A 14932-nucleotide genomic window follows, 5' to 3' on the forward strand; every position below is an offset into this window, starting at 1 on the left:
CCTCCTTTGGGGTCACCAGGCTGCCCAGTGAAAAGCAGGGGCCTTTCCTGATTTCCCAGGCAATGCTGCCATCTGCTGGGCTGCCTTTAGGGCTGGTGGAGAGCCCAGGTCGGCGAGGGAATAGCTCTTATTCTGGGGTGAGAGACACAAGCTTTCAGGCTTACACCGAGCTCTGCTTCTTTAGGGATGGGCGTCATTTGTGTCCCAGAAAGCCTCAGCCAACGGGAGTGTAAAGCTGCAGAAGGGTCCGGCTAGTGACTACTGCCCATGGAGACTGATACCCATCTCTACTGCTTCCTGTCCCCACCCCCGTCTGTCTGTTCAGCCATCTGTTTCACCGTGTAAGAATCTTAGGCGAGGGCAGGGACTGACTGACTAACAGGGCCCTGGTCCCTGTTTGGGGCTTCTGGGTGCTTTCACAACAGAAATACGAGTAATCGAAAGGGGAAGGTTCCTTAGTCTGTTTCTCAGGCTTTACAACCTGTGCTCTTATCTTCTAAATCGATGATCCCCTTCCACATCCAACCCGTGAAGTGTGAAACAGGCCGTTTGTTTTGATGGAAAACCACCAAGGTTCTCAAGCCCTAAGGTAGAGCATGTCCTCCTCGCCAGCGAGGCTTAGGCGAGCCCCGGGGACACATCAAACAAGCTGCAGGAGAGGCACTTGGGAATGAGAAATCACCGACCCAAGAAAGACACCTCCCTGGCACCAGGACGGACAGGGATCACTCTGAAACACAGGGCAGGCTAGAACTATGCAACCCCATCTAAGTCAGCAGGGCTCCTGAGTGTATCAGCAGATTTTAGCGCCATCGCTAAGAGCATTGAAAGGCAGTTTGCTTGGCTAATTAGGACACCGTGGTATTATTTATCTTGTGTGTTGCCATCGGACATTTGCCTGACCAGCATTGGCAGATGTGGGTGCAGGGTGGCTAGGACCAGAATAGCGGGGCGCTAAGGGTCAGGAGTGAGGTGCCCTGGCAGAACTGTAGAGGTGGGGGAAGCCTGCGCAGTGCTGTCTGCACTATGCCTGGCTTGAGCTCACTGCCAACCGCACCCACCCCCCTTTCCTCAAGCATCATATTCATTCGCTCATTTGCAAAGTCCAGTTTTGCTCTGAAAAGTGACCCTCTCAGCATGGCTGATGCCCAGTGAAACAAGAGAGAAACGCATGGCTCTTCTTCACTGGGTATAAATCTATTTGTCTCTCTAGAATTCGCCGGCCTTATTCCGTGCCCACGCTCAAAGCTTCCTGACACGCAGACCCCCACCGCGCTCTCCCCTGCATACACCCAGGTTATTTGTACAGCTGTAGTAGGGAGAATAAAGCACGTTAGCGGCTGAGGTCTGGGAGGAACACAGACTTACACCCGCCTTGCCAACTCACCATGGATGGGTTGCAGATCTCCACGTGTCTCTCCACAGTGGCACCAACAGCCACAGAACCAAAGCACAGCACATCCTGGAAGTCCCCAGGCTCGACATCTTCCCCCAGTTCCCCCAGCACACTCACCAGAAGGTGAGGATATTTGGCTATTATAAATTAGAACACACGATCAACAGGCAAGTCCTTCTGTTTGTCACTCTCCTGATAACGCACATCAGGCACTGGCTGTTCTCTTTACGCCAGCAGGGCCCTTGGCAAAGAACAGTTCTAATCGCTCGCATGGAACCACACTTTGGCCTTTAGAAAAAAACTCCAACAGGTAGCACTCATGAGGGCCCTAGTATAGGCAAGGCTCCTGCGGCGTCTAGTGTTTTTACTACTGTGCAAATTAAATCACCTTGTCTTCCCGCATCAAGTTACTGAAGAGCAAGAGAATTACCACTTTAGACCAAGCCGCAGCACTGCATGCGGGGACCTGTAGTCTCCACACACTCTCTCTATTAAAGATGACGATGGCCGCACATCGTATTACAGAATTTCATGGACAAATTTCAACCTGCGGGCTTCACTTTGGCCACCCCTAGTTCGCATGGGACAACAGAAGGGCCATTAGTCATGGCCTCTTTATACATTTGTCTGGAATATGATTCCACAGACTCCTATGCTTATGGACTGTGCTGGCTTCTTTTGCCTTTGCACTCTAGAAAGCCTCACCGATGGCTCTTAGCTTGATGGTCCTCTTCTGTTCCTCATTGTCTCCAAACCAACACACTGCTAGCGCATCGTACACCAGTGCCATCTGGGGCTGGACGGTCACCTTCATCACGCACTCAGAGCCTGGCTCCAGCATGCCACTCACAGGAGTCAGGTGGAAAGGGCTTGGTGTCTCCCAGTTAAATAACGTAATTAGATCGCTAGGGAAATGGAGATGTGTGGTAAGCAGACATCAAACCCCCAACGTATCTCTCGGTGCTTCTCTCCCAGCACATTCACACCAAGGCTGTGCCTCCCCAGTTGGGCCTTTGGGGCCAGTGCCCCGCCTCCTGGAGCAGCCAACCCCTGAGTTTCAGCAACAGGCAAGAGCCCTCCACAGTGCACTTGGACACTTAAAATGGTTTATGGCAGATCCATCCGCACCTGGCTCCCTTTGTGCCATCTGTGCCCTCTAGCCACAATTTACTGCCAATGGCCCCACACACTCACCATCCCAGGGTTAGAACATGTGACCGTTTCCAAACAAGAAAGGCCACTTCACTCCAGGGGAAGCCTGGCTCGCTCCAGTTGGCCTGAAGCCCACCTACCTGCTTTCCCACCCTAGCCCTCTTTCCCCTCCTGCCCTGAATGTCCCGTCACCGCTGGCCCTTACCAAGCCCTCCCCACTGCGTGCTCAGCACAGCAAGCTTCCCACACACTCTGCCCTGCCAACGTGCCCCAGCCCTGCCCCGGAGAGTCCACTGCTAGAAGTGAGAGGAGAGTTTAGTCTCCAGGGTTCATTAGTCAAGACTCCCAACAGGGTGACAGGTGCTCTGGTGGTGGGTGATGTAGACACCTGCCCTGTGAGGAATCATAGAAACATAGGGGCTGGCAGGGGCCTCGAGAGCTCACCTAGTGCATCCTCCCCCATGGCCTGTTACACAAGTCAGAGTAGATGATATAACTGTCCCCTCTGGCCTTAAAATCTAGGCGAGCCTCCCAATCAGGGCCGGCTCCAGGCACCAGCCGACCAAGCACATGTTGGGGCGGCACCTTAGAAGGGGCGGCCAATGTTGGGGTGGTGGGGGGCACTCGTGGTGTTTTTGTTTTTTTGTTCGGCGGGGCGGCGCTCGAAGGGTTTTGTTTTTGTTTTGTTTCAGCCGGGCAGCGTGGCGCGGGGGGGGGGGGGGGAGCTTCAGCAGCGCGGCCCGGTGCTTGGGGGAGGGGCGGGGGTTTGGGCGGCGTGGCGCTCCGGGGGTTTGGGCAGCCCGGCCTGGTGCTCGGGGTGGGGCAGGGAGGCGGGGGTTTGGGCGGCACGGCGCGGCACGGGGGCGGGAGGGGTCGGTGGCGCACCGCTCGGGGAGGGGGGGGGGAGGTCAAGGCAGGGCGGCGCTCTTCTTTTTAGCCAGGGGTGGCAAAAAAGTTAGAGCCGGCCCTGCTCCCAGTGCATTCCCCAGGCCAGATAACAGGTCACAGAGATGAGACTTACTTTCAATCAACAAAGGCCTGGGCTCCACTAGGAAATTAGGTCAGTTTAGTTGTCAGTCAAGGGTGTGAAAAGCCCGCCCCCCTAAGCTGACCAAGTCCCTGTATAGACAGCGCTAGGTCGACAGCAGAAATCGTCCGTTGGCCTAGCTACCGCCTCTCGGGGAGGTGGATTACCTACACCGACAGGAGAACCCGCCCATTGGTGTCGGCGGTGTCTACACTGGAGCATTGCAGCTGTCCCGCTGTAGCATTTCAAGGGTAGACAAGCCCTAACAAAACAGTGACTTGGATCAGAAAGGCTGTTTGCCACTTCCGTCCTCTGGAGCTAGCCAGTGCTCTTGATCAGGTGGAAATGGTGCCTCGCCTCCCGGTCCCAAGCCCTGCGCCCTCCCCTTTAGAACCTAACCCTGGAAAGTCTTGTGCTGCAGAGGTGGCTTTCCAGAGACCGATGTCAGCCTACAATGGGAATCGTGGCAAGATCTAAACAATGAGCCGAAGAAGCCAAATTGGCCGAGGACACAAAGCGGAGGGCTCAGCCCCGGCAGGTCTGGACCGTGGTTCTGCTCGACCTGCAGCAGCCTTGCAGGCTCACTCACCCGACGTTGCACAGGGGAAACGAGGCCTCTGAAAAATCGTGGACGGCGCAGAGAGGCAGCTGGATGGCTTCTGGGAAGAGCAGCTTGTGGCGTGGAAGCGTAGCCCGCAGGGCAACAGAGAACTCACCCTCAGGCTTTTCAAAGCAGATGCTGTCTTCATACTCCTTCTGCACAAAGAATAAGGCAAGAGAGAGCTGGGCAGTGAGACAGGGGGCTCTCTCCCTGGCCTCTCACCCTCCTCTGGGCACAGGAGATTCTGTCATTCCAGCACCTTAGGAAGAGAGTTGGTGATGGAGTATGCCCGCTGGAGGGTAGGACGTGAGAGGTGCTAAGGACTGGCAATCACGGTCTCATGGAAGTGAATCATGCAGCCCCAGAGAGCACAGCGTTCCAATTACCAGACACATTCATTTAACCTTTGTTTGTTTCCCGGCAGTTTTCTTTTTTCAACCTCTTTAAGACCCTGATCCAGCAAAACACTTTTGCATGTACTTAATTTCAGCCTGCGAGACCTCCCCTTGCTTCAGTGGGGCTCCGCAAGCACAAGCAGTTATGCATGTGACTAAGTGCTTTGCTGGACTGGGGCCTAACTACATTTCATGCGGGTGGAAGGTGCCAGATGGAGTGTTGCAGACTGATGGCCTCTCTTTATCCAGTGAACAGTGACAGTACAGGGAACGGCAAGGCACACATCTTCCACACACCACAACCCCAATGGGCCACACTCGTGCCTTGGAACTAATACTTGTGTAGGCGAGATGGCACCCCATCTCTATGGCCCAGTCAATCCTTGGTGTGTCTGCCAGCAGGCGGACAATTGCACGGGCGGCACGGTGTGATGTGGACCCCTGTCTGCCTGAAAGTGGAACGAGAGCATCGACTCCTTTCACACAGGCCACTGAATCAGAAGCGGAAGGTAACACCACTGACATAGTCCGGACTCAAACACAGACCTCTAGGCAAAATGTTCCATATCCCCTTCCCAAAGGTCTGAGCCAGCCAGTCCCCAAACTCAGGCCAGAGTGGAACCAATGCCCTCAGGGTGAAAGGCTTCTTACCGTTTTTCTGAGCCCCCCCAGTTTACAAGTTCACAGTACGTAGAATTCTATAAAGCAGCTGTGCACCTTGGCCAAGTTATAGATACTGTGGGAACCCTGACGTTTCTTTGCTCACACAGCTTTTTTCATTTGACATACACTCCACACACACACCGCCCGTCACCAGCTTTCTAGTCCCAGCGCATGGACAATACACAAGAATAATCAAGATTAACACACTACCAAAAATGACACTAAATGAATTCCCCAGTCGAGGAGCTTCTTGCCATTCAACCTGTCCTGCAGTCAATCGATAGCCCATGCACTGTGCCCAGAAGGTCAGTGGACTCAAGCTTTGTCGGGCCAAGGGGGAAAGTGAGTTCCAGAATCAAGGGCTCGTCACTAAACCCCCCCAGTTCCAGGCCCTATATTGACAATAAGGGACTGTCAACTCAAGCATCACTGAGATGAGAAGGGAGAGGCGATGTGTAAGATACAGAGAACGTACCCTGTGGAAACCGCGTGTTGGCAAACTCTGCAGAGAAGCCATGCTCCCTCCATAGGAGGTCCTGTCAGGGCAGGACTGAGGCAGACTAGCATGGGGTGTAAAGTTACCCTGTCACGGAGTATTGGGGGACTCAGGGCCCTGCACCCCCGACTTCCTGCGATTCACCATGACTCTCAGCCAGCCAGTAAAGCAGAAGGTTTATTTGGATGACAGGAATACAGTCCAAGACAGGTCTTGCAGGCACAGACAACAGGGCCCCCCTCAGTTAGGTCCAGCTTGGGGTCCCAGGGCATGCCAGCCCACCCCCCTTTGGGGGGTCAGAGCCATCTCTGCCTCCCAGCCATCTCTCCAGCCTCCTTCCAGCCTGCTTCCAGCCCTCTGCTTTAGCGACCCCTCCCACCGCCTTTGTTCAGTTTCCCGGGCTAAGGAGTCGCCTCGCCTTCAACCCCTTCCTCGGTTCTCATGTTACACACTCAGGTATGCGCCCTCGGGCAGATCCCATCCTGCAATGCAGACTATCCCAGCACACTCCCCTGTCAGCATTCACAGACCACCGTGAGAACAGGCCCAGTTCGTCACATCTCTCCCCCCTTCGAGACCGAACTGAGCAGGGTCACTTTAGCCAGTGACCCGGGGAAGTTCGAACCTACCCCCGTTCCCATGGATGCCCCCGCATCCCTCCCATTCCTTGGTGAGAATTACACCAGGCCCCTCCAGTTTCACGCTCCCCCTTAGGTTGGGGGTGCTTGATGGCACTCGCAGTTCGCATGTGGGAAGGTTTATGCGGCCTGCGCCCTTTTCCCACCCCCATACCTCTGGGGCTCCAGCTGGGCTGTGGTCTTCTCCCAGCGCTCCAGTCTGGAGGTCTGTGCGTTGGGCTCTCTTGGTTTAGAGCCGCCCTTTTTACCTTGGCCACCCTCCGAAAAGGCTCCTCTATGCTGGGCAAGGGTCCTAAAGCTGTTTTCCCCTTGTCCCAGGCCTTCCTCCCCCTCTGACAGGGGTCACAGGATCCGCAGTACTGTCGGACAGTAACAAAGACCCCAGGCCAGTAAAAGCTCCGTAGCAGCCTCTGCTGGGTACGCCAGGTTCCCTGGTGCCCTGAGAGGGGAATGTCATGGGCCCGGCACAGCAGCTGGCGGCGATACTTTTGGGGTACCACCAGCTGCCTCCTGATCCCCCCTGACTCCATTTTCCCTGGGGAAGCCCATTCTCGGTACAGGAACCCCTTCTCCCACAGGAACCTTTTCCGGCCACCTCGTCTCATGGTCTGTACCACATTGAGGTCGGCCAGGTCCCTTATCTTCCGCAAGGAGGGGACTCTCTGCAACTCGGCCTGGAACTCAGCAGCTGGGACGGGGATGGCCACCTGCTCTTTCTCGCCCGCTGGGTCCGAAGCTGCAGCCTCCCTGAGCCGCGTCCCTGGGCGTTCCCTCCCCACCAGGTTAGGGTCCCGCGCCTCAGGCAAGACACCCCCCCCCAAGGCCAGGGCGCAGTGCCCCTCGCCGGCTCTGACCGCGGGTCACAACTAAGGCGGTCTGGGGGCTGCTGGGCCAGTCCTCTAGGTCCCCCCCCATCAACACCTCAGTGGGCAAATGGTGGTGCACTCCCACGTCCTTGGGGCCCTCCTTGGCCCCCCATTTCAGGTGTACCCTCGCTACGGGAACCTTGAATGGGGTCCCGCCCACCCCGGTCAGGGTCAGGAAGGTGTTGGGCACCACCCGATCTGGGGCCACCACCTCGGGCCGGGCCAGTGTCACCTCTGCGCCCGTGTCCCAGTAACCATAAACTTCCTTCCCATCCACCTCCAGGGGAACAAGGCACTCGCTCCGCAGGGACAGCCCCGCGCCAACCCTGTAAACGGAGAACTTTGAATCCGGAGCATCTGGCCCCCCAGAGAAGCTGGCCTGGGGCTCTCCTCCCTCCTTAGCAGGTGGTACTCTGCCAGCCCCCCTTCCCTGGGAATGCTGCCTCTCGCCGGGCTGGGTCTCTACCCAGTCAACCCTCTGTGGGTTCGGCCTGCTCAGTCTGTCCCTGAGCCTGGGGCACTGGGCCCGTATGTGGCCCTTTTGGCCACAGTGGTAGCAGCCCATGTCCCATGGGTCCCCTTGAGTGGGTCGGATGGTCCTGATGCCGGATGTTCCCCTCTGATGGGGTTTTTCTGTATTTTCCCACGGGGAGGTCCCATGGTGACTCTCTCTCTGCGTTGTGGTGGGATTGCTCCTTTGGGACTCCTCCCTGCCACCCCCTGACCGGCTCTTTACAAACTCATCAGCCAGCTGCCCGGCGTGTCGCGGGTTCTCTGGCTTTCTGTCCACCAACCACAGCCTCAGGTCGGATGGGCACCGCTCATACAGTTGCTCCAGTACCAGCAGTTTAATCAGGTCCTCCTTCGTCTGGGCCCCACCAGCCCACTTGCTGGCGTATCTTTCCATGCGGACGGCTAGTTGCAGATATGAGATCTCAGGGGTTTTATCTTGACTCCGGAACCTTTCCCGGTACATCTCAGGAGTCAGCCCAAACTCTCGTAGCAGGGCCCTTTTGAATAGTTCGTAGTCCCCTTTCTCTGCCTCTCCCAGTTGGCGGTACAATGCCACGGATTTGGGGTCCAGTAAGGGGGTAAGGACCCGGAGTCTGTCCGCGGGATCCACCCGGTGCAGCTCGCAGGCCGTCTCAAAGGCCTCCAGGAAGTCATCCATGTCCTCCCCCTCCTTGTATGGGGCCATGATGCACTTATCAAAGCTCCGTGCAGTCCTGGGTCCCCCCTCACTCACCGCAGCCGGGGGTTCGCTGCCCTTCAATCTCGCCAGTTCCAGGTCATGCTGACGCTGTCTCTCATTCTCCTCCCGTTCATGCTGTCTCTGTCTCTCTTCACGCTGATGCTGTCTCTCTTTCTCCTCCCGTTCATGCTGTCTCTGTCTCTCTTTCTCCTCCCGTTCATGCTGTCTCTGTTGTTCACGATCCTCCAGCTCTCTCAGTTTTAGCTCTTTCTCCCATTCCAGCCAATTCCGCTCCCCGGATGCCGAACGTCGCCGGGAGGATCCTCTGCTGGCCGGCGAGCTTCGCCGGGGGGACCCCCTGCTGGCCGGGGGGGTCACGGCGCCTTCGGTATTTGCTGGGCTCCTCCCCACCCTTCCCCTAGGCATAGGAAGGAGGGGTCTCGGGAAGCCCTCAGCAGCCGGCTGACCACTCCCAGCTGGGACAGACACTGGTGCCTGCGCTGCATTTGCCAGGCTGCTTCCCTGAGACACAGGGATCAGTTCATTCGCGCGATCTTCCGCCTCCAGCTGGGCAATGAGCTGTTCTTTGGTGAGCCTCCCAATGCGCAGCCGCCTCTGCTTGCACAGCTCCACCAGGTCGCTCTTAAGCCGCTTGGCATACATCTTCCTGCTGGCCACTCACCGGCCTGTGTGCTCACAGCTCCCCACAGTTCCCAGGGGGACCCCTAGTGTGCCAGCCCTTCTCGAGGTCACCGCCTCTCTGCCAGGGTCGAGCTGCAGACTCCTCCGCCCCTGGGACCACTCGCTGCGATCCCCCCGGGGGACCCTGTTACTGCAAAAGTCCTTCTCGCTGGTCACACACTCCCAGGGGTAATAACCGTCTCTCTCTCCTTCTTCAGCGCGCCTGGTCCCCGTCAATCCCCCTTCGTTTTACTGCTCCCCAGTCACTTACTGCAGGAAGCGCCGTCCACGGGGTGCAGTAGATCCCGCTGCTGCCACCAGTTGTCACGGAGTATTGGGGGACTCAGGGCCCTGCACCCCCGACTTCCTGCGATTCACCATGACTCTCAGCCAGCCAGTAAAGCAGAAGGTTTATTTGGATGACAGGAATACAGTCCAAGACAGGTCTTGCAGGCACAGACAACAGGGCCCCCCTCAGTTAGGTCCAGCTTGGGGTCCCAGGGCATGCCAGCCCACCCCCCTTTGGGGGGTCAGAGCCATCTCTGCCTCCCAGCCATCTCTCCAGCCTCCTTCCAGCCTGCTTCCAGCCCTCTGCTTTAGCGACCCCTCCCACCGCCTTTGTTCAGTTTCCCGGGCTAAGGAGTCGCCTCGCCTTCAACCCCTTCCTCGGTTCTCATGTTACACACTCAGGTATGCGCCCTCGGGCAGATCCCATCCTGCAATGCAGACTATCCCAGCACACTCCCCTGTCAGCATTCACAGACCACCGTGAGAACAGGCCCAGTTCGTCACATACCCTACTGCTGCCCATGCTGCACCCATTCTGTGGATGGACAGAAGCTGTCGGTCTCCAGGGCTGCCACTTCAGCACCTTCCCCCAGTCATGTATTCGCTCAAGAAATTAAAAAAAAAATAAAAAAAACCCAAAGGACATCTGAGAAAGGGATCTGCTGACCCCCACGGCCCATTCCCTCCCTTCCCAGAGTCTCGCCTGAAGGCAAATGTGATATAAGCAGCAGAAAGGGCTGTGGGAGGTACTGTTTTACCTTTTCCAGGGGGCGGAAAATGATGGGAAGAGTTAAGGACATCCCAGGGCTCAGGACAATCGGCTGTGGGAAAACAGTGATGAAAAATCTTGTGGCAGGAGGTCTAGAAAATCAAATCAAAACAAGAAAGACATCAGAGGAGATTATGTCAGCACCTGGTCAATTACCCCAACCATGATAACTTTTACCCTTCTGTATCACCTTCCTCACCCTCACCTCCCCCCAGCAGGTAGGGAAGCAGTATTACCCCATTCAACAGGGCACGGAGATGCTAAGGACAGTGTCCCCAAAACCAGCCTCTAATTTCAGGTGTCCAGATTGAAAAACCTTGGACCTCATCCTCAGAAATCCTGGGCACCCAAACTTCAACCGAAGGCAGTAGGAGCTGCAGTTGCTCAGCATCCCTGAAAAAAATCAGGCCCCAGGTGTCTTAAGATGAGCATCCAAATACTTAAGGAACCCAAAATTAAAGGCCACTTTCAAAACTTTGCATCCAAGGTCACCTAGCAAATCATCAGCAGAAGCAGAAACAAAACCCTGGTGTCCTGACAATTGCGATCTCTCAGCACCAGACCCCTTTCCTTCCCTGAATAATATTTTTACACTGCCCGCACCCAGGCAACCCAGCATGACTTATAAAGCTGCAAAGGGCAGAAATGTGACAGTCAGAGCTGAGATGTTCACAAGGGATGCAGGAGTAGCCCTAGTGGGCTTACCAGATGCACTGGTTCCAGGCCACACCAGCGACAACCTACACATCCTGCCTGAATTTCTATCCCCACTAGAAGCTGATTCTCATTAGGGTTAGAAACGGCTCAAGGGCAGAAATATTATTTTAAAGAAAAAAGCCATTTCACTTGAAAACCTATTGCCAGGAACAACGCTTTCTGTACCCAAGATGGCACATTTCAGATGGGGCATGCCCTGAAGCAAAGAGCACAGCCCTGCCCTGTGATTCGGAGTGCACATTCTCCACCCCACAGCAAATGGGAGGGGGGAGAAGGGACCCATGGAAGAGTCCATGAGGGTATCAGCGTGATAGGAGGGATGGGGATGGATTGTTCCCACTAGTGAGGAGAATCTCCCCTCCCCGCACCTACCTGTAACTCAGCTTCTGGGTTTTCACGTGAACGTTTTTCAAGGATAAATGTTTGGTAAACTCCTTTCCCAGCTCCCAGCCATGCCAGTGGAGAGCCTCTGTCACTTCCGTGCCCCAGAAAGTGCCTTTCTTCTCCTTGGCCTTCCTCACAGAGCGTTCGGGGGGCCTCAGGGGGGACATTGGCTCTTCCTGAAGGATGAGGGAGAAGTCACTCATACTGGTCACCTGCCTGTGCTGGGATTTCCAACTGCCACAAGGGGGGCGAGGTCCATCCTTCCTACAGCGTAGCCCCAAGGGCTGCTGGACGGCTTTCGTCACCCTCCTTCACGACAATGCGGAGGCCTCCCTCCCAACCCACAGAAGTTATAGGGTGCCAATGAAACAGGCAAGTAGCACTGAAACTGTCCCTGAAGGTCCCTTGCTTTAGCCACTCACCTGCCTGATGCTGCTGCACCCGAGTCTCTGGCTGGAGTCGGCACTTGGCAGCCCCCCGGGCATCTGAGCGAGCATCGGGCACCTGGAACAAACGGGGGCAGGTCGCTCCTGTGTCCTGAGGGACCATCCCACAGGAACAGCCTGGCCCGGGAGATGGGCTGAACGGTGTAGTCCAGCTCCAACCTGCCAAGCCCCATTCAAGCCACTGCCCAGGGCCAGGCTGTTCCCTCATACTCGCTCCAGTCTGGCCAGGGGCCCCCCCAGGCTCCGCCCCTTGACACCCGCCGACCTGGGCGAGGGAACCGGTCTCCCCTCAAGGGTCCTGGTCAGGGCCCAGGCAGCCTGCAGGGGGCCCAATGCTCGGGGCTTTGGGTAGGTGCTACCAAAAAGTGGGGTCCTGGGGTGTGAGTTCCTGGGGTGGGCTCCCCGGGGGGCGGGGATCAGTGGGGTCCCAGGGCAGGGGTGGGGGTAGCTGAGGGGGGGAGGGGCGGGGATACCTGGGAGTCCCCGGGGGGCGGGGTTCAGTGGGGTCCCAGGGCAGGGGGGGGGGTAGCTGAGGGGGGAGGGGCGGGGATACCTGGGGCTCCCCGGGGGGCGGGGTTCAGTGGGGTCCCAGGGCGGGGGGGGGTAGCTGAGGGGGGAGGGGCGGGGGTACCTGGGGCTCCCCGGGGGGCGGGGTTCAGTGGGGTCCCAGGGCGGGGGGGGGTAGCTGAGGGGGGGAGGGGCGGGGGTACCTGGGGCTCCCCGGGGGGCGGGGTTCAGTGGGGTCCCAGGGCGGGGGGGGGTAGCTGAGGGGGGAGGGGCGGGGGTACCTGGGGCTCCCCGGGGGGCGGGGTTCAGTGGGGTCCCAGGGCGGGGGGGTAGCTGGGGGGGAGGTACTTGGGGCTCCCCGGGGGGCGGGGTTCAGTGGGGTCCCAGGGCGGGGGGGGGTAGCTGAGGGGGGAGGGGCGGGGGTACCTGGGGCTCCCCGGGGGGCGGGGTTCAGTGGGGTCCCAGGGCGGGGGGGTAGCTGGGGGGGAGGTACTTGGGGCTCCCCGGGGGGCGGGGTTCAGTGGGGTCCCAGGGCGGGGGGGGGTAGCTGAGGGGGGAGGGGCGGGGGTACCTGGGGCTCCCCGGGGGGCGGGGTTCAGTGGGGTCCCAGGGCGGGGGGGGGTAGCTGAGGGGGGGAGGGGCGGGGGTACCTGGGGCTCCCCGGGGGGCGGGGTTCAGTGGGGTCCCAGGGCGGGGGGGGGTAGCTGAGGGGGGGAGGGGCGGGGGTACCTGGGGCTCCCCGGGGGGCAGGGTTCAGTGGGGTCCCAGGGCGGGGGGGTAGCTGGGGGGGAGGTACTTGGGGCTCCCCGGGGGGCGGGGTTCAGTGGGGTCCCAGGGCAGGTGGGGGTAGCTGAGGGGGGAGGGGCGGGGGTACCTGGGGCTCCCCGGGGGGCGGGGTTCAGTGGGGTCCCAGGGCGGGGGGGGGTAGCTGGGGAGGGCGGGGCGGGGGTACCTCAGGAGGGGGGAGGGGCGGGGATTCAGCGCCGCGGGGCCCCGCACTCCGCCATCTTGCCGTCTCTATGGAAACTGGACGCGGCGGCGGCATCGCCCCGAGCAACGACGGCGGCCGGGAGGGACCCGGCGAGCAGGAGGCGAATCGCGCCGCGGCAGGAGCAGCCGCCAGGGGGCAGCGCCGAGACTCCCCCTCCCCCACAGTGAGGGGCGGGGCTCGGGGGAGGGGCTGAGGGAGTTAGGAGCTGGGGGGTGGGGCGGGGACAGGGAAGGGAAGGGATGTTAGGGGTTGAGGGAGTTGGAGGGGCTGTGGGGGGTGAAGTAGTGGGGGAGGGGCTAGGGGGTGGGGGAGGGGCTGAGGGAGTTAGGGGGTTGTGGGGGTGGGGAAGGGAAGGGATGTTAGGGGTTGAGGGGGTTGGAGGGGCTGTGGGGGGTGAAGTAGTGGGGGAGGGGCTAGAGGGGGAGGGGCTGAGGGAGTTAGGGGGTTGTGGGGGTGGGGCGGGGAAGGGAAGGGATGTTAGGGGTTGAGGGAGTTGGAGGGCTGTGGGGGGTGAAGTAGTGGGGGAGGGGCTAGAGGGGGAGGGGCTGAGGGAGTTAGGGGGTTGTGGGGGTGGGGCGGGGAAGGGAAGGGATGTTAGGGGTTGAGGGGGTTGGAGGGGCTGTGGGGGGTGAAGTAGTGGGGGAGGGGCTAGGGGGTGGGGGAGGGGCTGAGGGAGTTAGGAGTTGGGGGTGGGGCGGGAAGGGAAGGGATATTAGGGGTTGAGGGGGTTGGAGGGGCTGTGGGGGGTGAAGTAGTGGGGGAGGGACTAGGGGGTGGGGGAGGGGCTGAGGGAGTTAGGAGCTGGGGGGTGGGACGGGGACAGGGAAGGGAAGGGATGTTAGGGGCTGAGGGAGTTGGAGGGCTGTGGGGGGTGAAGTAGTGGGGGAGGGGCTAGAGGGGGAGGGGCTGAGAGAGTTAGGAGCTGGGGGTTGAGATGGGGAAGGGAAGGGATGTTAGGGGTTGAGGGGGTTGGAGGGGCTGTGGGGGGAGTTAGGGAATTGGGCCCAGTGATGCGCAGAGCCTGGGATGGGCCCTGGGAGAATGGAGGGATTCCCACAGGAGCGGGGCTGCCAGCCGGCCACATTCCCCTTCTGACCCTCTCATCATTAAGAAGCCAACAGAGCATCTGCTCCCATCCGCTGCCTCCTGCATGGACTAGAGCAGCCCAACGGCCCCTTGGAGTTGGTGCCCATATCAGATGAGACTGATGGTCCATCTAGGTGGTTGACCCTGACTCCTGTCTCTCCTGATTGGTTTACATCAGTTGGTCTATCTGGAGCAGCAACCTGTCTCCTGCTGAACCAGATCAGACTAATGGTCCATCCACCCTTGTTTCCTGGCTCCGCTCGACCATGGTATCGATAATTAACAGCGGTGAAGTCACTGGTGCACTCATACCATTGCCAGTCATGCTGACCAATACTGGCTCATGGGTTCCTTGAAAACCGCTGTCTATCTGCCTCTCCCCCTGTTGTCTCTTAGCTGATAGTGAGGCTCTGAGCTCTTTGGGGCAGGGATTGAAAGTGGCTCCCCAAAGGCAGACTGAACCTGACAGGGCAGAGTTCCCAGGGCAAGGGGCCACACATACCACACCCCATTGCAGGTGGGCAATGGGGATTCCCTCCCCCCACCCATCCTGCCTTTCACAGGCCAATACCATGTCCTGCAAGCTCAGGTAACAGGCCTTTAACGTGTCACAGAACATATCCAGGCCCAACCTGAG

The 14932-nt window shown here is 58.9% G+C and overlaps 1 protein-coding gene across 3 annotated transcripts in view; it reads right to left on the reverse strand.

The window, feature by feature from the left end:
* The window catches only part of CFAP65 (cilia and flagella associated protein 65), a 46906-nt gene extending 35144 nt beyond the window's left edge, over positions 1-11762 (reverse strand). Inside the window, exons 1-6 of one of the 3 annotated variants that reach the window (XM_054043221.1) lie at positions 11688-11762; positions 11254-11441; positions 10154-10256; positions 4165-4331; positions 2102-2301; positions 1388-1533 (exon numbers count right to left, since the gene is read on the reverse strand). In XM_054043221.1, the coding sequence (XP_053899196.1) occupies positions 1388-1533; positions 2102-2301; positions 4165-4331; positions 10154-10256; positions 11254-11441; positions 11688-11762 (879 nt within the window). The remainder of the gene's footprint in view (positions 1-1387; positions 1534-2101; positions 2302-4164; positions 4332-10153; positions 10257-11253; positions 11442-11687) is intronic. The other 2 variants (XM_054043222.1, XM_054043223.1) reach the window with 2 other exon arrangements.
* Positions 11763-14932: the final 3170 nt, after the last annotated feature.

This window comes from Malaclemys terrapin, chromosome 11 (genome assembly GCF_027887155.1).
Source record: "Malaclemys terrapin pileata isolate rMalTer1 chromosome 11, rMalTer1.hap1, whole genome shotgun sequence".
Taxonomy (NCBI): Eukaryota; Metazoa; Chordata; order Testudines; family Emydidae; genus Malaclemys; species Malaclemys terrapin.